Genomic DNA, 24,534 nt, shown 5'->3' on the forward strand with positions numbered 1-24,534 from the left:
CCGATCTCAAACCAGCTACTGTAATCTGAGATCTGGCTCCGCCAACAGTTTGTGTGAAATGTCAACATGGAGAGTTGACAACCCCCTTATACAAATGCTCGTGTAACAGGTGCTTTCCTGTCTTGTTATTCGGAGAGGTTCCAAGGAACTGATGTACTCACTAGTTCTTGGTCTTTACCATAATCATTGGTTCTGCATGGAATCATTTTTAGTTCACCATACGTCCCTTAGAAGTTGAGCTGCTGTGAGGATATTATTTAAACTATCTGATGGATAAAGTCTCTCAGAGTTGCTCTGACTTGGGCTCTGTCATTGGGCAGGGCTGCAGAGGTGCCTGGGGCATAGTTTAGTAGTATGATTTGGGATGTATTTGAGTCAGGGACTCTTGAGAATGAACAGAGTTCTCTGTGCTATCAGTTCAGCTACCCATTCATTGGATCTAAGCCCGTCCTGTGTCAGAAAAATGTAGACAAGATGACCTGCAGTCGAGTATATGATATAGTGTTGGTCTCTTTGAAGGAAGAAATATTACCTGCCTTGGAAGAGGCTTGGAGCCCCTCCTCAACTGACTATCCTTGGAGGTACTGTGTTTTCATAACTCTCATCCAGTTTCTGACCTTCCCTTAGTGGGAAAGGGTGTTGAAAAGGTGGTCAGCCTGCAGTTGATAAGAATTCTGGAACGGCGTTATCTAGACAGGTTTCAGTCCAGCTTCAGGCAGAATTTAGTACTGAGAAGTTGGCTGCACTTTCACTTGTGGTAGTAGCAAAATGAAGATGTGCTCCTACATCTCTCAGCTGCTTTTGTTATTGCTGACCACAGCAACTCTCTGATTCTGCTCCGTGGATTGGGGATACATTTTTCAGTAGTTTTCTTTCTTTCTCTGAGGCCAATATCAGATGTGTGTGTCTGTGTGTGTGTGTGTATTGTGTCTTAGCCCCCTTATTTGTGAGGTGCCATAGAGGTTTACTTTCTTTCCCTGTTAGTCAACATCTCTGTGGAACTTTTGGGTGAGATCGGTACATATATCGTGCTGCATCAGTACACTGTACATCCGGGCACAGTACACTGGTGATACTCAAAGTTATCTTTTGACCCTTTGGACAGCCCTTTGGACAGTACTCTGTCCCAGTATCTGGATGCTTGTTTTTGGATGAATAGAAACTGTTTCTAATTCAATATTATCAAGACAAAGAGGCTGTAAGTGGCTCAAAAACTCCTTAGTCATTTTAGGATTGAATTGGATGGTGTACCCTGTTCAAAGATGGTGCACCATCTGGGGATCTTCCTGAATTTACAGCTCCTGCTTGATGAGCAGGTGAAAGCAACGGCCAGAAAGGCCTTTGTACAGCTTCACCTGAAGTGCCAGTTGTGCCTCTTCCCAAATTGGGTGGTTCTTCAGACATGCAGTCACACTTTGTTCACCTTATGACTTGACTACTACAAGTGCTCTACAGTTGATCTAAAATGCAGGCATGCACATGTAACTTCTTTGCTTTGCTCTCTGCAGTGGTTGCCAGTTTGCTTCTAAGTGTGATTTAAGGTAATGGTTGTTATTCTATAAAGCCTTATATGGCACAGGGCCCAATTACTTGAGGAACCATTTGTCTGCCATATCTTTCTCATTGATACAGTCTTGCTGGATTGGCATACTCTAGGTGCCTTTGATTAACTAAAGCTGTTGAGTCCTGAAAGTACACCTTCGCTTTCATAGCACCTGATCTTTGGAATAAGGTTCACCCTCCAAGATTCAGATAGGCTCACCCTGATGGTGTTTCTAAGATTCTTGAAAGAGCTGGCTATTTGGCAAGGGTGTTTGAATGCTTCTTTAAATGGTGTAAGTTTGTTTTTCCTCTTTTCCATTTTGCTGTCTTATATTGCTTGTTCTTTTTTATTATTATATGTTTTACAGGTAGTCCTCGACTTAACAACCATTAACTATTCAAAGTTACAACAGCACTGAAAAAAAGTGACTTATGAGTGGTTTTCACACTTACAACTGTTGTGGCATCCCTATAATCACATGATCAAACTTCGGGTGCTTGTCAATTGGCACGTATTTATGACAGTTGTACTGTCCCAGGGTGACATGGTCACCATTTGTAACCTTCTCAGTTGGCATCTGGCAAGTAAAGTCAGTGGGGGAAGCCAGATTTGTATAACAACCACATGATTCACTTAACTAGTCAAGTGATTCGCTTAACAACTGTGACAAAAAGGTCATAAAATTGGACAAAGCTAATTTAACAACTGTTTTGCTTAGCAACAGAAATTTTGAGCTCAATTGTGGTCGTAGGTAAAGGACTACCTATATTAGTTTTAATGTTTACTTGTGAAAAGCCCAGAGGTATATAAATTTAATTATTTCTAATTACAATTTAATTACTATTAAATAGTAATTGCTGGTACTTCTTACACTTGTTCAAGAAGGCAAACAGGAAAAACATAACGTTAAGTAATCATGTTAACATTCATTAACTTTATAATCACATTTCTTCCATTTAAAGATGGGCAGTTAAGAAATATGAATAAATAAATAAAAATGAAATGAAAATAAAGCAGACCCCTTTTGTAGATTCTTTGTTTACATATTATCTGTGTAAATATATTATATGTGTATTATCAGCAAAATACTGTTGATTATATCAAAATAAAAAATATTCATTATTGTACAACTTGAAAGCCTTGAACATCTCTAGGCTATAATAGTGATATTTATTTCTGTTTTATTGGGGTTTGATTTTCCTCTAGCATTCATCTGTAATTTTGAAGCATGCCAGGTGTTCAGCTACATAACAAATAACTCTGATAATTTGATTGCATGTTGCGACTTGTAGCGAGCATCTTACCATTTTCTGCAAAAGCATCGCTGTATATTGGATTGGTGGGAGGGGAAGGAAAACAATTTACATTCATTATTATTAATTGCACAATAGCTAATTTATTGCCTGCAGCATGCATGCATTTGACTGATGCTTTCTTTTTTTCTTTTCTCTTACTTCAGATGTTCATCAAGTATATAAAGGTTAGCAATATTTTAATAATATTGAAAGCCTAAAGCATGGGTACACTTTTGTGGCTCTGCACACTAATGCATGAAAAGAACAGAGCCTGACAATATTCCTTTTGTTAACTTTGGGTGAAGTTTTATTTTATCTTTATACAAGAGCTATTAATCATTTTCACTTTTCATTTATTCAATACTTTTTATTTTTCAGGTGGAGTTAATATCACATTTTGGATCGGAACATTTCTGTCCTTTAAGCCTTATAAGGTATTAATGAAAAATATTATTTCTATGCTTTTTATATTCTTAAAACAAGATATTTCTGTTTGATGATATTTGCAAATATTCATTTAGATGAACTAGTTTTTCGGGGCAAATCTATACAGTACTTGAATATATAAAGATCAGTGTGAAAAAGTTGAAAAGTCAAGACTGTTGCAAGATGTAATCTGGGTCAATCATCAGGACCAGAGAACGTCTCCCTACCAGAATGTATCTTTCAGGACATTCTGTTTGTTGTATTTTTGTGGTGCTTTCTTATTGATTGATTGGTGTGTTGATGGCCGGTGATTGGCTGTTGTTTACTTGTGCTGCCAAGTCCTAGGCTCCTAAGTACATGGTCAGCTGGTAGTAAATCAGCACTCCTATTGACTGGCAAGGGGCCTGTTCCCAGATTTTAATAATTTTCTGGCTATCTTTGTATCTGCATGGCCAACAATCTTAGTAGCGAAATTGAAAACTGTGCTGGACTTGGCTCCATCCTGAATCAAAAAGCAGCTACAAAGCTTTCTAAGCTTTGTTAATTTTGACCGCCAATTAATCCCATCTTTTGCGCAGATTGCACTCTCCATCACAAACTTCCTTAAGACAAAAGGAGAGGATAAACCTAAACCTAGCCAGCCTCTTAAAAAGACTTTGGAATGCCAAGCAGTATTTGAAAAGCTCAGGTGGCTGTTTGCAGCTGAACTGGTCCTGAAGCATCTTGATTGAAGTGCTTCCTTTGTCATCCAGGCTGATGATAGCAATGTGGCTATGGGAGCTGTGGTGCTACAAGAGAATGAGGCTGACCAGATGCAGCCTTGTGTTTATGTGTCTGGGAAACTGTCGGCAACTGAGCAGAGGTGGGTGGTATGGGAAAAGGAAGCTTATGCAATGCATTGGGCCCTCTTAACCTGAAGGCACTTTTTTGAAGGAAGCAAGGGGCCTTTTGAGGTATGGACTGACCACAAGAACCTTGAGGCACTAAAATCCTCTTGGAGGGTCTCTCCTAAACAAATGTGATGGGCGTAATACTTTAACCGCTTCAACTTCATGTTGCACTACGCCCCAGAAGGGAAGAACTTCCTGGCTGATGCTTTGTCCTGAATACCTCTATGTAATTCCCCTAAAGCAGAAGTAGTCAAAACACTACTCCCATTCAAGCAGTTGGCCCAAGTGACCACCCAGGCACAGGAGAAAGAAAACCGGCAAGTCGACAATGAGGTGACAACCACACTTAAAGCCACCCTCAAAGATAACAGATAGTTTCAAATCCATGGAAATGTTTGTTCAGTCCAGATGGGTTAGCCTGAGTGGGGTCTAAACTATATGTACCGGAATGCCAGAGGCTGTTGGTCCTGGGGAAAAGTCATGAGTCCAAGTCCTCTGGGCACTTTGGCTTTGTAAAAACTCTACGTCTAATCAAAAGACATCTCTGAAGAAAGACATTGAAAACTATGTGGTAGGTTATCCTGTCAGTGTGTCTATCGAGCGTCGACAAGGGTAAACCCATGGACTCCTCCAAACAGTAGAGGAATCATCAGCACCCTGGAAAGAGATCTTGATGGACTTTATTGTGGAGCTTCCAGAAAGCTCTGGGAATACAATTATATGGATACTGACTGATCTGTTTTCTAAACAAGTGCATTTTGTCCCCAGTCAGAAGATTCCCTCAGCACGGAAGTTGGCCAAATTATTTTACACCATGTCTATAGACTACATGGAGCCCCCCCAATGCATTATCTCTGGTGGGGGGTGCAATTCACCGCATAGGTTTTGGAGGGAATTCCTTAAATTATTGGGGACTGATCAGGGACTGAGTTCAAGTTACCAACCTCAAACTAATGAGGGTTGTGAATACACGAACTCAGTATTCGAACAATATCTCAGGTCAGTGGTCTTCACACTTTTTAAACGGGGCCAATTCATGGTCCCTCAGACTGTTGGGTGCCCGGACCAGCTGGGTGGACGTGACTAGATTATGTGACTGGGTGGACGTGGCTAGGAGATCATTAAAGTAAACTTTAATTTGTTTTCCTCCTGGGGGTGTTTTATTTGCTTTTGTTTGCATGTTGCTATTTTGGTTGACTTCTTTTTACTAGATCATTTTTTCAGTTGTTTAGGAGTCTAGTAGTCTACTTCAGGAAACTCAGTTTTGCAGCAATTCTTCTCAGCCCCAAGGAGGTTACAATCAACAAGTCTTTCTTTTTCTCTTTCTCTCTCTCTTCTCTCTGTCTCTTGTCTCTTTTTCCCTCTCTTTCTCTCTTTGTCTTTGTCTGTGTCTTTATCTCTCTCTGTCTCTCTGTCTCTCTTCTGAAGGTGGGGGAGGTAAAAATAAACAGTGTGCACAGATGCCCCGGGAGGCCTCCGTGCGTCCTGTTTTTGGCCTACAGAGTGCTACTGGAGATGGGGGACCCCCCTTTTTTTTGACCTCTCCCACCTCCAGTAGCACTCTGCACTCTCCAAAAATGCCTTGTCCGATTTTGCCTTGTTCTCCTGCAATCACTTTTCTCTCAGTAAAAGTTATTTTGATTCAACTTAATATATTAGGAGTCTTGCTGAGGCAGTTCCTTACAGTAGTTTTGTCAAAAATTGCATGAATGATGTGATCATGCTGTTCGAGGGTGGAGTCAGGAAGCTTAAGCATTGTGGCAGCCATTTAGCCAAGTTGTAAGTAGGGGTGTCTCCTAGCGCTACAGTAGGTCTGAGGTGGACTCTTTATTTTGTGTATCTTGGAGAGTGTCATGGTCCTGTCAGAGCTTGACTCCGAGGAGGAGGAGGAGACGGAGCTAGAGCCAATGGAGGAACGACCAGAGGTGCAGGATGAGGCAGTGCCAGATCCCTTGGGCCTGGGAAGAATTGCCAGAGAAGGGGTGCAGGAGGACCAGGCAAGGGGGGAGGACAGGACAGGCAGTGGAGCAATTACCTCCCCCCAATCCCTGAGCACAGAGAATAGAGAGGAGGCGGGATCAGCGCAGGGCAACCTGAAGAGTCGGAAGGAGGGCTCCTTACCCTCTTCACAAGGCTCATCTGGGGAATGACATTTAAGGAAATGCTGTTGGGAGGGGCGTTTGTCGGGAACAAGTGTTGCTTTTTCCAGCCTCACATGCCCTTACCGACATCTGGATACTTCACTGTGTTTGTTTTGCTTGTCTTGTTTGCCATGCTGGCCTGGCCTGGCTATGTGCGAGGTTGCAGTAACACAGTTATACTCTGGGTGGTGCTGCAGTACGAGTCAACTCTTTCAGTGATGAGGACTTTTTGGAACCAACTTTCCTGAACTGTGGCTGCTCTCAGAATTGAGCTGCTCCTCTGGACTAAGATAGCAGCCAGGAACTATTGGAAGTGCATGTTTAGAGCTTTGCTCCTGGACTTGCAGTAAACAGCGAGACTTTGGGGGGCAAGTTGGAACAATAAAGGGGAGTTAAGTCTTCGTTTTGGCTGTGTTGTTTCCGTGCCCAACCCTGGGTCATCACAGGGAGTTCATAAAGTCTTGCTGGGGTGGTATCTGTTGCTTTCATTTTCCAATGTTATTTTTCCATTATACAGTTGTTTTGTTTGAGTTGGCTGAGATAAGCATACAATTGTGTGACCATCATTCACATCTCTGATGTCTTTGTTGGCCAATATGTTGAGGAATCATTGAGCAGGGCAAATGTCTTCATGTCATAATCTGTGTGGTTCATCACCATCAATGAGCGGCCTTTATCTACCAATAAAGTAATGTCCTGATATTGTTTCAGGTCTTTCAAGCTGTGTTGCTCCATTGGGCTAAGCATATTATTTGGTTTGTGTGTGACCAGCATTGCTGATAGTTTTTGTTTGATACATGTTTTTCTGGCCCTTCTATCTCTATTCTGTTAAATATGAATTCTAATTTATGTACCACATAAATATGACTCATTGAATAGCCCAAAGCACACATTCTGGTAGAGAGAAAGTCCCTGAGGATGGACTCCAGCATGAGTCTGAAAGCTTGGAAAGCTAAATCTCTCGTTTTGGTGACTGACCCAGATTGGATCTTGCAACATATATTCACCTTCATTCGTAGGCAACTCTGTGATAACATTAACTAGTAATAGCTGGGGAAATGTATTGCATGTCAGTTTTATCAGTATGCTAGTGTGAAATTAGTCTTTTGTGTAAAAGGAAACAATCATGTTTTGTTACTTCTTTAACTAGTTTAATTAAAATATGATTTATAGAGTGTTTGGAACTAGCATGGTTGAAGAATATGAAGAAATTGCTGATTCACAGTATCATTCTGAAAGGCAAGAACTCTTCGATGAAGATTATGGTAAGTAGTTGCTCACAATTTAGGATAAATTATAGTTACATGATAATCAAGGGAGGACTTACCTGGAAGACTTCATTTCCTTTATTTATGAATTAGAGAACAAGCCTGAGTTAATGAGTAAGTAAGGTAGTTAAAAGAACTATACAAGTGTAGATATTTATTTTTGTAAATGGAAAACTTTAAGGAATTCACATTAAACAGTTAGAAAATGGATAACTCTATAAATCCCACACACAAACTTACAATGACATTGCAAATTTATCTGCACATTGTATTTAACAGATTAACAGAGTTGGAAGAGACCTTGTAGGTCTTCCAGTCCACCCAACCGCCCAAGCAGGAGACTCTACACAAGGAGTTTTCAAACTTTTTAAACGGGGCCAATTCACGGTCCCTCAGACTGTTGGGGGGCTGCTATAGCTTGAAAAATTGGACAGCTTGGCTCCAGAAGTTGTGGGTCCTCCATCACTAGAGGTTTTTAAGAAAGACTGGATAGCCACCTAAGAGTTTAAAATGGTAGGGTCTCCTGCTTGAGCAGGGGGATGGAATAGAAGACCTGTAAGGTCCCTTCCAGCTCTATTCTGATTGTATTGCATGAAATAAAAGAGACAGTTCTGCTGCATTTGTTAGGCCCAAAAGACAGAACCTCACTGGACAGTGAGGCCCTTGAACTTCAAATCCACCAAGATTTAATGTGCTCAGGGACCAATGCCGCACATTACAGGATCAATCCTCAAATCTATGACTTGTCAGAATAATTCAGCTATCTCCCCTCCCCCCCGCCCCCCAAGTGTGAAACAACACTGGAGGTTGCTCGCCTTGGCGACCGATTGGATGCAGTACCAGATCCCTTTCCAAACAACCAATCTCTTCTAAGGCAAGGCAAACCCTCCACCAACATCCCAACGGCAAGGATTCCACGGGGCTATTCCCAGGTCACTATAAAAGCAGCCATCACGACAGGCAGCTCAGGAAGAAGCCTCAAGACTTTTCTACTTAAGCTGGGTCTCCACGCAAGGAAGGGAGCCAGAAATGTGGGGCATGACAGTGAAAAAAAGGAGGGGGAGAGGGGAAATCCCTGTGGCAAGATTTCCTGCTTGCAAAAGAGGCGATCGCTTCTGGCTTTCTTGCAAAGGCAGGGATTTCCCCAGCTCTGGTGGAGGATGCCAGCAATCCAGAGTGGCAGGCAAGGAAGAGAACTCCCTTTTTGCAGAGAATCCAGGAAGGGAAATCCTTCCTGCCCCACCGCCTTCCCCCCCTTCCCCCCCCTGCAAAAATGGGGGGGGGAGTAAGGAGGAGGTGCAGAGGCAACAGGAGAGATTGCAGCCCAACCCAGCGGAGGGGAAGAAAGAGCCAGCTGGGGAACGCATCTTCCCTGGGGGAGAAGCCCCCTACCTTTTCTATGAAGCCACCCACCTACCCACCATTCCAATGTCGTTGTGCAAGGCTGACAGCCACACCACACCGCCCCTGGCTGCCATGGGTCAAGATGGTAACCCCAGGCAGGAGAAAGGAGGTATGTGCGGGGCCACCCGAAGCTTGGATTGGAACCAGCTCTTGCAACCTGGCAACCTAGGGTGTGCCACTTGTGCTCAAGCCTGTGGGACAGATTGAGGCAAAAATTAGGTCAAATCAATTCTTGTGTTCTATGGAAGACCGAATTCAGGTACGAATGTCAGGTCGAGGCGGAGAATGACTCTGTCTGAGTGGAAGACGCACAGATCGTCCCTGATTGACAGAGCCACCAATTCTGAAATCTGCCTCGCCGAGGTAACGGCGACTAGGAAGGCCACCCTCAGGGTCAGATGTTGTAACGACCTCATGGGTTCGAAAAGAGGTTCAATAAGAAAGTCCAGGACTTTGGCAAGTTCCCAAGTTGGGAACCTGTGGGCAACAGAGGACTGAGATTGGCTGCGCCCATGAGGAATCGGCGCATGTGCAGATGCAGTGAGAGTGGCTCGGATGGGCAGATCGTGAGGACTGGCCCACAGCCTGTCTCTTGAGCGTGTTTGGTGAGAGCCTAGTCTCACCAAGCCTTGTCTAGTCCTGCAGGAATTTGAGAAAGTTAGAGGTGGATGCCCTGAGAGGGACAATGTCTCGCTTACTGCACCAGGTGGCAAAAACTGCCCAGGTGGCATCGCTGATCCTATTGGTGGAAGAGCATCGAGTTTGTCAAATGCCTTGCTGAATAAATATATTATGTCCACAGTATTTTGCTGGTGTAGTAATTTAGTCACTGTGTCAAGGAATGAAACAGATTGGTTTGGATTGATCTGATTTTAACAAACTAATTATAACTTTATTTCTAGACGTTCAGAGATCTGTTTTTTGATTATTTTTTCCAGTATCTTCCGAGGTATTGATATTAAGCTGATTGGTCTATAGCAGCAATGATGAACCTTTTTTGGCTTGCGTGCCATAAGTGGGGGGAGCGCAGGGGGTCGGGCACAGGTGTGCCGCACCCATAATACAACACGCAACCCCCCCTAGTGCGCATGCGCGCATGAGAGGCGCTCCCCCCATTTTTTGCATGCTTTTTTCACCCTCTCCAGGCTCCAGAGGTTTTATAGGAGCCTGGGGAGGGTGAAAACAGCCTCCCCTGCCCTCCGGAGGCTTCAGGGACCTTCAGGAGGCTTCCCTGAAGCCTCCGGAGGGCTTAAACCAACCCTACATTTTTAGTCCTACTTTCTTGCTATCTTCTCTCATTAGTGGACTGACTGTTACCTTGACTTTTTTCTTATTTATATGTTGAAAGAAACTTCTTTTCTTATCGTTGACTTTTGTTGCAAGATTTTGTTGATTCTGAGCCTTTGCTTTCCTGACTTCATCTTTGCGGATTCAGGCTTTATGCTGGTATTGTGTCTTGGTTATGTGTCCCTCTTTCCATTTTTTGTACTTGTCCTTTTTGTCTTTCAGTTTATCAGAGATATCTTTGTGCAACCATGCTGGTTTCTTCTTGGATTTCTTCTTTTTCTTTTCAGTGGTATTGTGTTGGACTGGGCTTTAAGATCAGATTTTTCAGTGTTTCCCATGCTTCTTGAGTTGTTTTCCCCTTTAGGATTTTTATCCATGAAATTTGTTTAGACAGTCTCTGAGTTTGTTAAAATCGGCTCCTTTAAAGTTTAAGGTTGGATTATATGCTATAACTTGTTTTTACATTATATTGAATTCCAGGATGACTCTCACCCAAGGCTCCAGCAACTTAAATTCCCTCTATCACTTCTTCTCTATTAGTAAGAATTAGGTCCAGTGTGGCTTTTCTTCTAGTTCTGGTCCTTTTGGATGACAAAGTTGTCAGCTAAATTGGCTAGGAATCTCTTTAATTTCCTACTTGCTGCAGAGTTTGTTTCTCCCAGTTGATATCAGAATAGTTAAAGTTTCCCATTACTACTGCTTTCTACTTACATTTGTTAATTGATTAGCAACGTTAATTTCTTCTGCTTGGTTGAGTTGCCTGTAGTATACTCCTATAGCAATGTCATTTTTCCTTTTTACATTCACCCATATGTTTTCTCTGAGGTTTTAATCCTTGCTTTTGTGTATTTTTGTAGAGATGCAATGATCTTTTATATGTAATGCAAGTCCATCTCCTCTTTTTTTTAGGTCTGTTTCTTTTGAATAGTTTGTATCTTTCCATACCAGTCATGAGTTTCATCCCACCAAGTTTCAGTAATGGCAACCATATCACATCCACCTTCATGTACTAATACTTCAAGTTCACCCTGTTTGTTCCCTAAACTTTGAGTGGACAAGCATTTGAGACCTTTATGGTCTTGGGTATGTTTGTTATATCTCCTACTTTGTAACTGGAATTTTCATCCTTTTCATCACTCTACTTCATCTTGTTTTTCTTTTTTTATTCTTTCTCTTTACTCCGTACCTCCTTGTGTGATTGGTTATCTAGTGGTTTTTGCTTGGAATTAGTTTCTAAATGTTGTGAAGATCCCCCTCCCCTTCCCTCAATTTTAGTTTAAAGACTTTCTAATAAGATGAACATTTTCCAAATATATTATTTCCAGTTCTTGTGAGCTGCAGTCCATTCTTTGCCAGTAGCCCTTCATGCAGGTAATACAGATCATGGTCTAGGAAGCCGAAGTTCTGTTGACAACAACAGTTTTTAAGCTAATTGTTCGTTTCCCCAAATCCTTTGTTCCCTCATTGGATGTTGGCCTTTTTTTTGAAATATAGATTAAAAAACCCACTTGTGCCCCTAATTCTTTCACGTTCTTCCCTAGCAGTTCGTAATCCCTTGTTATTGTTTTCAGATGCATTATTGTGTCATTGGCCCCCACATATAGGAGTAGAAAGGGATAGTAATCTGTGGGGTTGATTATTTTGGTAAGGTATTCAGTTACATCTTTGATTTTTGCTCCAGCGAGACAATATACTTCCCTAAATTGACTGCCTGATCTGCAGACTACAATAATTGTTCCCCTAAGAATTGAATCTCCTATCACCAATATTTGCCTTTTTTCCCCTAGGGAAATCTGGAATACTTTTCTTCCTCTTGCAGGAATGCTGGGTTGTGCCTCTTTTTAAGAAATGATTGATGAATGTTCTTGTGTTAGTGTCTGCATATTTCTCCTTACTTTTAGATTGGTTAAGATTGTTACTCTTAACAAACTTCCACCCATTACGTCTTGTAAAGGACTACTTGTAAATAGTATTAGGTGGCTTGGCCTTGGAGGCTTGTGTGAGTTTTGGCTTGCTGATTATTCCCAGGGGTACGTTTTGCTTCAACTGAGAAAAAAACATACTGTGCTTTGGAAGTTCTGAACTGTAATTGCAGCACAGTAGAACTGGAACTTCTTGTGTTTCAACAGAAATAAAATCGAGATGGGTGTTAGCAGGTGAGCAGGGGCACACAGCTACATTGTGTCCTTCTCCTGTTCTCTGCGTGGATCACCTACTGATATTTCTATTGCCTTCTTTTTTGCTAGTGGCTATATATATCTGAATCATCCTCATTGCAACAGTTTACAGTTTAGAACCTTACATCAGCTGGCAGCTATTAAATCGTCAGTACCTGACACTTCTCCCATTTAAAGCTATATAGTTTATAATCCAGACGTTTTAACATAAGCTTTATACTTTTCTACAGATAATGGGGAGGGGGGCTTGGTATTTGGGAGGGGAAGTTTTGGTACAGGAGAGTGTTAAAAGGAAGTTTTGTTCTCACCGTCTACTGCGCATGCTGGAGACTAGTGCTTGGGTCAAGGCCAATCGTACTGCATACCAAACTGATGATGCTCCTTGAAGATGAAACATGACACCTAAGGGATTTGCAGTTTGAACAGTAGGATGAGGGTTACCGGGGGGGGAGGGAGTTGGTCACATATTGATATGTACGATTTTGCGCACTTTTGCCTCAGATCTTGCTTTGCTTAGCTGCTGTCTTTTCATAACCAGTAAAAGTATTCTTAATTCTGCAAAATGGAGTTAAGTGGTTTCTTTCTTGGCTGCTGAGAGAGGCTGGCTTGACACTAAGTTTCCGGAAATCTGTGCAATCTAAGTAACCTGATATAATTATATAAAATCCTGTATAGATATTATTTACTGCATAGCTGTTCGTTTAAAACTAGAATTGGAAGTTTACAAAGAATACCTTAAAGATCTTTATATTTTATACTCTCTGACATATATATTCTCATATATATATATTCTCATAGATACTTATAGATAATACCCAGTGGACATATGCGTATGTGAAAGCAAACTTATATAGATTTATATAGTATACATATGTATTTATATAGTATATTTATATAGCCTAGATATCTTTTATAACATAATCAATTTAATAATCAAGTTAAAAAATTACATATATTTATTCATATTTATATTCTTATAAGTAGACTTAAGGTATTAAACCTGGGATATAAGTATTATATTATAAGTATTACTCATAGTAAATGCAATGTCTACAATTTTTATATTTCTTATAATTAAATATAAAATAGATTAAGATTAGTATAACTGTTTATGTTAGTAGTCAGAACTGTTAGAGCATCATTTGCTTATTATTAGATCAATAATTGTATCAATCAATTGTATAAATAGGGTATTGATTGTATTATAATTTAGGGTGTTCTATATTGTGGTCACCAATAATAGTTAGTGAAACAGAAGAATTGTGAGGAAGTGAGGTAGAGACAAAAAATAGATGGATAAAGGGGAAAAACAGGGACATATGGTACTGTGGAAAAACTTTTTAAAAAACATTAAAATGATGAGGTCAACCCCCACAGTTACCAAAATGGGGGGGGGACAACCGCGACGATAGCATCCCCATCAGGACTATGTTCAGCAGAAAGCATGCTAGGAGGTGAGAAATCAGGCTCCACTATAAATCTACAGAACGTGTAATCAACCCTAACCTCAATTCAGGAGACAATGATGAAGATTCAGGAGGTAATGACAAAAAGTCTTAAAGAGCTTAAGAATGATATGGGGAAGGTGAAAGGAGAGATACGCAAACTAGATGATAAAATTGGTACAATGCAGGAAAAGATAATACAAAATGAGCAAAAAATAAAAATAGTGGAAACTAGAATGGAACAAATGGAAAAAAACACTAGATAAAACATAAAGTAAAATGATGCCGGTAAACAAAGAAACGGAAGAGGCCATTATAAATTTAGAGATTGAGAGATCAGTGTTTTATCTTAGATTCCAAAATACAGTGGAAACTAAGGAGGAAGACCTTCCAAAGTTATTGGCTGAACTCCTGGATGAACTTCTGCAAAAAAGCAAGCAGGAAGTGGAAAATGACTTAGACAATGTGTATAGGGCCCACACAAGTTTGAGTTTGAGTTTCATTTTATTTATATGCCGCCATATTCCCTACGGGACTCAGGGCGGCGCACAAACCCGAAGGAGGGGAAGGGAAAAAGACAAAAACTACAAAAGTACAGGGCATTTAAAAAAAAAAAAAAACAACCAACAGCCACACGATTCGAGAGGGGAAGGGAACTCATCGACCCCAGGCCTGCCGACACAGCCAGGTTTTAACGGCTTTTCGGAAGGCCTGGAAAGAGGTGAGGGTCCGAATCTCTGCGGGGAGTTCGTTCCAAAGGGCTGGAGCTGCCACAGAGAAGGCCCTCCCCCGGGTAGTAGCCAGATGACATTGGCTGGTGGACGGAACCCGGAGGAGGCCTACTCTGTGTGATCTAATGGGTCTTTGGGAGGTAATTGGCAGCAGGCAGTCTCTCAAGTACCCAGATCCAATACCATGAAGGGCTTTATAAGTGACGACTAGCACCTTGAAGCGTATCCGGAGACCAATTGGTAACCAGTGCAGCTTGCGGAGGATAGGTATAACGTGGGTGTACCGAGGTGCATTCACAATCGCTCGCACGGCTGCATTCTGGACGAGCTGAAGTCTCCGAATGCTCTTCAAGGGCTGCCCCATGTAGAGCGCATTGCAGTAGTTCAGTCTTCAGGTCACGAGGGCATGAGTGTACAAACTATGTACACAGACATAAACTTCCAAGAGAGATACATGTAAGATTTACAAGAAAAAAGACAAGAGATGAAGTCTACAGCAAAACAAAGGAAGAGTCTTTGGTTTATAAGGGAAAGGAAATCATAACATTAAAACAGATGCCAAAACAGATAAGGGAATGGAGAAGAAACTACCATTTCCTGTCGACCCAACTGCTCAAATACAGAGTGATGTTTAAATGGCTTATCCCTGAGGGGATGCTAATAACCTGGCAGGAAAAAAAATTCCATATTGACTCGCTGGAAAAGGCACAGGAATTTTATGATCACTATATAATAAGAGAAGACGAATAAGATAGTAGAGAGGAAGCAGAAAATAAGAGTCAGGAAGAGCAGACATCAGAGGAAAAACTAACGGAGCAGGATATAAGGGACTGAAGGGAAACAGAACGACAGGAGAGAAGGAGCCAGGACAAGAATACAACCAAGACAAGAACAAGGAAAGGACCAAAACCAACATACAATTTAGATGGAAGACGAAATAAAGATGATATCCTTGAACATCAATGGTATCAACTTACCGGCCAAGCGAAAATAAACATTAACAAGACTCAAAAGACAGAATATGGATATTGTCTGCCTACAGGAAGTCCATATCAAAGAAAAATATGGTAATATTCTAGAATGCCCCAAATTAGGAAAGCTGCATCTGGCATTAGCACAAAATAAGAAAAGAGGAATTGTGGTATACATAAAAGATTGGTTAAATTCGAGGAAAATATTTTAGTGATAGAGAAGGCAGATTCTTAATGACAGAAATAACAACAAATAAAAAAAGAATTCTGTTGGTGACAATTTATGCTCCAAATATAAACCAAAAAGAATTCTATAATAAATTACACAAGAAAATAATTGAATCAGATTGGGAAAATATCTGTATAATAGGTGAATTTCAATGCGGTGGCAGACAACAAAATAGATTATAGGAATACAAAGAAGAAGAAAAAGAAAAGACGACAATTACCAAGTACCTTCTTTGAAATGCTGCAAGATTTAATTTAAGGGATGCATGGAGACAGATAAATAAAAAAAAGACAGTACACTTTCTTTTCTCATCCGCATAATTTGTGGTCATGAATCGATATGGCATGGATGAACCCAGAATTGATCAATAACATAGAAGATATGGAGATTTCACCAAATACATGGGCAGATGATAATCCACTAATGGTAAAATGGAAAGGTGAGAGGAAAAAAAATCAGATGGATGCTAAATCAGAGAATTGTAAAAGAAAAATCATATGTACAAATGATGGATAAGGAATTAGATATTTTCTTCAAGGAAAACAAGAAAGATCAAACAACACTACAAAACCTATGGGATACTACAAAAGCCTATGTGCTGGGTATAACAATAACATATACGGCAAGGAGAAATAAGGAAAAAAGGAAACAACAAACATGATTACAGGAGAAGCTTAAAGTGTTGGAGACCGTATTGCAGAAACAACCACAAAATATTAAAATCAAAGAAGAGAGAGATTTGGTGAAACACAAAATCAATTTAACACTTCATGATACGTAATATAAAAATGGCGAAACAAAACTATTTCGAAAGAGCAAATAAACCAGATTCATGGCTGGCCCACAAATTGAAGAAAGAAAAAATCAAAAAGCTAATACAGTAATTAAAGGATGTACATGGGAATTTGTTCCATAAAACAGAAGAAAAAAAATATATAATCCCCCCAAAATTTCAAACTCTGTATGTCAGGAAAATATTTCAGAAAAAGAAATCCAAAGTTATTTACATGAGAGAAACCTACCAAGTATTTCAGAGGAAGCAAGAGAAATGCTAAATGAAAAAATAACTCTAATAGAGATAAAGGAGGCAATTAAGAAACAAAAACAACAACAATAATAAATCACCAGGACCAGATGCGATCCCCACAGAGATATATAAAAAATTTCAAGAAACGTTTGAGGAAATCATGTTAGAACTGTACAATGAACAAGCAAAAATGCCAAGTTCATGGATTAAGGCCTTTATAACATTAATTCCAAAAGAAGAAACAGATAATCAATTGATCCAAACCTATAGGCCAATCTCGCTCCTAAATGCTGATTATAAAATATTTATGACGATCATCGCGAAAAGACTTAAAAATATTAAATGGAATTATTCATTTGGATCAAAACGGATTCCTACCCAAGAGATAATTAAGAAATAATACAAGAATTATAATGAATGCATTAGAACATTATAAAGCCCATCAAGAAAAACAATTAGCATTAGTATTGGTAGATGCGCAAAAAGTTTTTGATAATTTAAATTGGCAGTTTCTTATTACACAATTAGCTATTATGAAATTTGGAGAAAAAATCATTAGAATGATTAAGGCAATATATTCAAAGCAGACAGCTAAAATAATGGTCAATATAAATAAAGGGGGCAGATAACGATGCCCACTATCATCTCTTCTATTTATTCTTTCATTGGAGGTTTTACTAACACGGATTAGGGAAAAGGAACACTGTAATTTGGTCTGTTATGGATCTATTCTCCAAGCAGGCCCACTTTGTGACGTGTCCCAAACTCTCATCAGCCCAGAGACTGGCCAAGATGTTTGTACAAACACATCTACTGACTGCATCGAGTGCCCAGGCGCATCATCTCTGATTGATGAGTGCAGTTCACAGCAAAGTTTTGGTGCCAATGCGTTAAACTGATAGGGTCCTCCCAGGGACCTAGCTCTGGAATCCATCCAAGTACAAACAGGACTGCAGAACAAGTTAATGCAGTGATAGAACAATACCTATGTTGCAGAGGTTGGTTCCTACCAGTTTACACCTATTCAGTAGAACCGGTTCGTCAAATCTACCGAACTGGTTAGAAGAGGTTCCACCAATCGACCCGGAAAGCAGGCCACACCTACAGAAGAGGTTCCAAAAATTTTTGAAACCCACCACTGCTATGTTGTTATGTTAATTATCAAATCCAACTGGGCTGAGCTCTTACCATTCGCAAAAGTAGCATATAAAAATTCCGTGCATAGTAGCACTGGGTTTGCCCTATTTAAAGTAACCTTAGGAATAGAATTTGTGTCTATGCCAATGTAAGGTTTTTGAATTCAGCTCAGAATCTGATAATTCCAATGAAACTCTGAACAGGAGGCTACTGATAAACAGTTTTTATTTTCTGCAGAAAGCAAAAAGACTTGCTGGCATTTTTGTCTCTCACCTTAACAGAGCAGGCATAGAGAGAGAGAGAAAAAAAAACAGGCCCGAGTCTCAACGTCCAGTTGTGGAAAAAAAACTTTTTCCAAACTTCTTATAGTCTTTGCACAGCTTGTACAGATAGTCAGTGTTAGAAACATTATTTCATGTTACACAAACCTCATGATTTTTCTCAGTGCACTGAAAACAATAGATTTTAGAAGAGGAAAGTAATACATTTTCTGGCATATAAAACAGAGTTTTGTTTGGGAATGCTGAACACACATTTCAAGTTACAAGCAGTTACTTTACTGAATCATTTTTTTTTCTTTTCACAAGTAGTTACTTTAGTAGGCTAAACTTGGCAATTCGCCTGGAAGTTTTATCTATGAAGTTGGCACGTTAGGTTACAATGGAGCTTCTCTCAACAGTAATTTAACAAAAGCTGAATTAGGTTACACTCTGTGTATGCTCTAATCTTTCAGTGGTCCTTTCACCAGAATATCCAAAGGAGCCTCCTTCCTCATTAATTCTTATAGAGTGGATGGACTCCCTAAAGGAGGCTTGGTGAAATGTGAAGAAAGCCCTAGCAAAAGCAAGAGAAGCGCAAAAGCAAAAGTAAATAGAGGGCTCCTCAAAAAGAGTTCAAGGTGGGGGAGAAATTGTGTTTAACCACTAAGTATCACTAAGTACTTGAGGCTAAGGCAACCATGTAGAAAGTTAGATCTCAAGTATATACTGTGTTTTCTCCAAGGAGATATTCAATCTAGAAATAAGGAGGAACTTTCTGACAGTGACCAGTCAACCAATAGAATAGCTTGCCTTCAGAAGTTGTGGGGGCTTCATCACTTTAGACTTTCAAGAAGAGATTGGACTGCCATTTGTAAGAAATGTTGTAGGGTCTCCTGCTTGAGCAGGGGAGTTGGGCTAAATGATCTATAAGGTCCATTCCTACTCTTAATCTGTCAATGACCAGAAAATAAGCCCTAGCATGATTTTTCAGGATCCTCGTGATATAAGCCCTACCCAAAAATAAGCCCCAGTTGTCAGTCCTGGGGGCGTGGCCAGCTCAATATTGCTTGCAGGGGGCGCCTGTGGCACTTCCTCTTGGAGATGGAAGCTCTGCATCCCGTTTGCTGGGACTGTTGTGGGTGTGACGGTGGACTGGAGGACAAAGTTATATGGCGAAGGCTGAGCATGTAGGGACTGCAGTGTGGTGCCATCATCATCCTGCCATGTCTCACAGCTCGGCTATGGCACCAGCAGCAGTGGAGGCAGAAACAGAGGGGAAGGCACACGAACTGGCCCACCAGACTCGCCATGCAGCTGCCAGCCCTGTTGCAGCTGCAGGCAAACAAAGATGGTGTGACAACGTGTACAGATGGCCACATAGCACATCCGGCAGGCCAGATTGTATGCCTCTCCCCCGCACCTCTGCCTGTTGCTTGGAGGGCTGGGCCGGTGGTCGCAGTACTTGGACTCACCTGCACTACTCCAGAGCTCGAAAGCAAGAAGCGTCCTCCCGGCCAGGGATGAGATCTCTGGCGGAGGCAAAATGCCATCTCTTGTGGCCCAGGGAAGGCGCCACAACTCACTTGACTTCAGCCTATGACTCCCATGATGGCAGAATGACGAAGAGGCATGAAGGTGAGTGGTGGTTCCAGGGGAGAAAGTGCTTTGCTGGGGGGGCTCCATGCGCTCAGAGGGAGCCTCAAATGCAGGTGACCGTATGGCAGATGCACTGTGGGGCTGCGCAGCCTATGCAGTACAGGTGAGTCTGAGCACTGCGACTGCCAGACCAGCCATCCAAGCAGTAGGCAGAGGCAAAGACATTGGAGGGAGGCACGCGATCCAGCCCACCAGATGTGCTGCACAGCCGGCCATCCTCTACGTTCCACCATTTGTCTTTGTTTGCCTGAGCCAGGTCATGTGACTTCTCCTGCGCCTCTGCCTCTGTCTGCTGTTTGAAAGGCCAGTCCAGCATCACAGTGCTCAGACTCACCTACGCTACACAGTTGGGTTGGCTGTTAAGGGGCCAGTGGGCTGCAACTGCTGCTGGAAATTGTCGGCTCTCACACACTCCCCGCCTCTTGTATGCATTGGGGGGGGGGGCACTGAGCTGAGCCAGAACCAGGGCGGCAGGGGCCAATCCCTCGGCATCACCCTGATACTGTATTCCCCTGAAAATAACCTCTAATGTGTCTTTGGAAGCAAAACAATATAAGACCAGGTCTTATATTTCGGGAAAACACAGTAGGTCCTTTTCCTATTGTGAAAATCATCAATCCAGTTACAGTGGAGCAATAGCTACCTGTCAGTGTACAAGGGAAGTTCATGTAAGAGTTACTAAGAAAGCAAGCAAGACACAAATACTACAAAAAGCAAGAGAGAGAAAATTGGAATATAAAGGCAAGGAGATTGTAGTCCTGAAACAAATCCCAAGAAGAGTAAGAGAGATGAGAAGAAAATACCAATTCCTGACTAAAATTTTACTCAAAAAAGGCGTCAATTACAGATGGCTTATACCAGAAGGTCTAATGTTTGTATGGCAAGGACAAAGATACATAATAGACACAACTGAAAAAGCAGACATATTTTTCATAGAACATCTGAGAGGGAAGGCAGAGGAGGCTTTAAAAGAAGAATTATTGACAGAACTTCAAGAGATGTCCACAGCCGAGTCTGAGAAAGAAGAAGATGCTTGCTGTAGGTGGGATAGAGATAGAAGGTGCTGTAGATGGCGTTGACACCAAAGAACCACGAGAACCGAGATGAATTAGAGCTATAAATCCTACTTATAAATTAAACATGAAAGAGAAAAAAAGGTTACAATCAATATAAATGGATTTAACTCAGCAATTAAAAGAAAAAGAATATTCCGTAAATTAGAAAAATTAAAACTGGACATAATCTGTCTACAAGAAGTGCATATTCAAAAGCAACATGAACATTTATTGGTGCAGCCAAAATTGGGGGAAATGTTTACTACATTGGCAAGCTGTAAGAAAAGAGGAGTGATCTTTTACATTAAAGATACAATTCTAGCAGAACAAATCTATACAGATGACGATGGAAGAATTTTGATGGTGGAAATTATGGACAATAACAAGAAAATGCTTTTAATAGCAATCTACGCTCCTAACGATAAACAAGATGAATTTTATAGAAAACTACACAGGAAAATAATCTATTTGGACAATGCAAATATTTTTATGATGGGAGATTTCAATGGAATTGTAGACCAGAAAATGGTCTATAACACACAAAAAACAACAAAGAATATACTCTAAATAGAATACTCTAAATAGAAAACCACTCCCAAAATCCTGTTTTAAAATGACGAATGAAATAGACCTAAAAGATGTCTGGAGAGAAAAAAACCCTACAAAAAAAAATATACCTTTTATGGTATATGGGTTACAACGGAACTGATTTGTAACATACAGGAAATTGAGATAGAAACAAGTACCTGGGCAGACCAAAATCCAATGACAGTTAAGTGGAAAGGACAGAGAAAAAGATCTAGATGGACGTTAAATAATGCTATACTAAGAGAGAAGGATTTTGTACAGAAAATCGAAAAAGAACTGGCTTTCTTTTTTAAACTAAATAGAAAAGAAGATATATCAATGCAGAACCTCTGGGATACAATGAAAGCATACACCAGAGGTTTGATAATAGACTATATAAGGAAGAGAAATATAAAGAAAAGACAAATTTTCAAAGGGCTAGACAATGACTATAAGGCTTTTGAAAAAGAGCTACAGAAATCACCACAAAAAAAGGACATTAAAATAAAAATGGACATGATTAAGCACAAAATGGGGCTATTGGAAAAGGAGGAATTAGCACAAAAAATTAGAGATGCTAAACAGAATTATTTTGAAAATGCAAACAAACCATTGGTGGTTGGCGTATAAATTGAAAAAAGAGAGAGAATAAAAAAAATACTGCAATTAATATATGATCAAGGGCAAATTTGTTATGGAAATGAAGAGAAGAAAAAAATATACAAGAATACTATGGTAAATTGTATGACCAAGAGAATATAGAAGAGGCAGGAGTGAAACAATATCTACAGGAAGCCAATCTTCCCCAGATATCTAAAGCAGTGTTTTTCAACCACTGTGCCGTGGCACACTAGTGTGCCGTGACATAGTGTAAGGTGTGCCGTGGGAAAATTACTTTATATATAGTCAATATAGGCACAGAGTTAATTTTTTTTAACATTTTCTAATGGTGGTGTGCCTTGTGATTTTTTTCATGAAAAAAGTGTGCCTTTGCACAAAAAAGGTTGAAAAACACTGATCTAAAGAAACTGAAACAATGTTAGAAGGCAAAATAACTATGATGGAGCTAATTGAAGCGCTTAAAAAAACAAAACAACTGAACGGCCCCAGGCCCGGACGGGCTGCCAGTGGAATTTTATAAGACACTCCAGGAATCGTTGTCTCTTCCATTATTAGAAGTCATGAATGGGGTGATGTCAGAGAGGAGGATACCCAAATCATGGTCAGAAGCATATATCACACTTCTGCCAAAAGAGGAGGCTGATCCATTACAAATTAAGAACTACAGACCTATCTCCCAGTTCAACTCAGATTATAAGATATTTGCTTTAATATTGGCAGAACAACTCAAAAAATATTTAGTTTTATTCACTCTGATCAAAATGATTTTTTACCATAGAGACAAATTAAAGACAATATGAGAATAATTTTGGACACCTTGGAGTATTATGAGGCGCATCCAGAAAAACAAATGGCTTTGATGTTCTTAGATGCACAGAAAGCATCTGATAATGTGAATTGGCGATTTATGTTCTTACAACTGGAACAGATGGGCTTTGGTAAGAAATTTACTCAAACCATACAAACCATATATCACAAACAAACAGCAAAGATAATGATAAATGGAGAACTGACAGATTCTATTGAAATAAGGAAAGGGATGAGACAAGCTGCCCACTATCACCTATACTTTTTGTTTTAACACTAGAAGTTTTAAATAGAAATATCAGAGAAGAAAAAGAAATAAAAAGAATGAAAATTAAAAAGGAAGAATACAAACTACAAGCATTCACAGATCTGGTTTTCATCTTAGAGGATCCATTAGAAACTGCACCTAAATTGATAGAAAAAATAGAGGAATATGGAAAAGTAGCAGGTTTGAAAATAAACAAAGATAAAATTTTGACAAAGAATATATTATCAAGACTAAAGGAAGAATTGGCGGAAGCCTTGGAAATTCAAGTTACGAATAAGGTTAAATATTTGGGGATATATTTAACCACAAAATGCAGTACGCTCAAAGAGAACAAGTACCATAAACTTAAACAGCAGATTGCGATTCATCTGATGAAATGGGAAAATCTACAATTATCAATGATAGGGAGAATATCTACAATCAAAATGTATATCTTACCTAGAATCTTATATTTGTTCCAGACAATTCCAATTAAGATTAGGGAAAGACTACTTTGATGATTTAAATAAAATAGTGCTGAAGTATATTTGGCAGGGGAAAAAAGCAAGAATAAAATTAAAATTGTTACAAGATGCTAGAATAAGAGGAGGATTGGGCCTGGCTAACTGGGAATTATATTATCAGGCAACAAGCTTGATGTGGGTTAAGGAGTGGATAATATTAAGGAATTCCAGATTACTGACTTTAGAAGGTCATGATTTACTGTTGGGATGGCATGCTTTTTTATGGTACAAGGATACTAAAACGCAGGGATATTTTAGAAGACACTACTTACGGGAGGCTTTGCTATTAAATTGGAAGAAGATCAAAAGGCAACATTACTTAAAAATTCCAGTCTGGCTATCAACTATTGAAGCTTTTTCTTATCCAATAATATACAAAAAGGAACAGTTAGATATGGCGAAATACTGAATGCAGAGGGTGAACTTAAAACTATGCAAGAATTGGAACAGGAAGGAATAAGGATGAATTGGTTTTCATATGTGCAAATACAATCTAGATATGACAAAGATTGTAAAATGGAAGGTTTCTATGATAAAATGACTGAGCTAGATAAAATTCTGACAGGTGCTGATGAAAAAGTAATTTAAAAAATTATATGGGCACTTACTAGAGATTAAGCTAGAGGAAGAACAAGTTAAAGAATCTATGCTAGCTTGGGGGGGAAACTTTGGACATGGGATTGAACTAGAGAAATGGCAGAAACTGTGGTCTCAAAATTATAAAATGACAATGTCAACAGCATATAAGAAAAATTTGTATAAGATGTTTTATAGGTGGCATTTACCCCCAACGAGAATAGCAAGAATGTTCAAGAACAAATCGGAA

General features: G+C 40.0%; 1 protein-coding gene across 2 annotated transcripts in view; it reads left to right on the top strand.

Moving 5' to 3' along the window:
• The window catches only part of SUCO (SUN domain containing ossification factor), a 105,280-nt gene that overhangs the window by 43,495 nt on the left and 37,251 nt on the right, over positions 1–24,534 (top strand). The window contains exons 12-14 of one of the 2 annotated variants that reach the window (XM_032226354.1): positions 3,003–3,023; positions 3,217–3,272; positions 7,469–7,560. In XM_032226354.1, the coding sequence (XP_032082245.1) occupies positions 3,003–3,023; positions 3,217–3,272; positions 7,469–7,560 (169 nt within the window). The remainder of the gene's footprint in view (positions 1–3,002; positions 3,024–3,216; positions 3,273–7,468; positions 7,561–24,534) is intronic. The other variant, XM_032226355.1, reaches the window with a different exon arrangement.

Source organism: Thamnophis elegans, chromosome 11, assembly GCF_009769535.1.
Source record: "Thamnophis elegans isolate rThaEle1 chromosome 11, rThaEle1.pri, whole genome shotgun sequence".
NCBI classification, from domain to species: domain Eukaryota; kingdom Metazoa; phylum Chordata; class Lepidosauria; order Squamata; family Colubridae; genus Thamnophis; species Thamnophis elegans.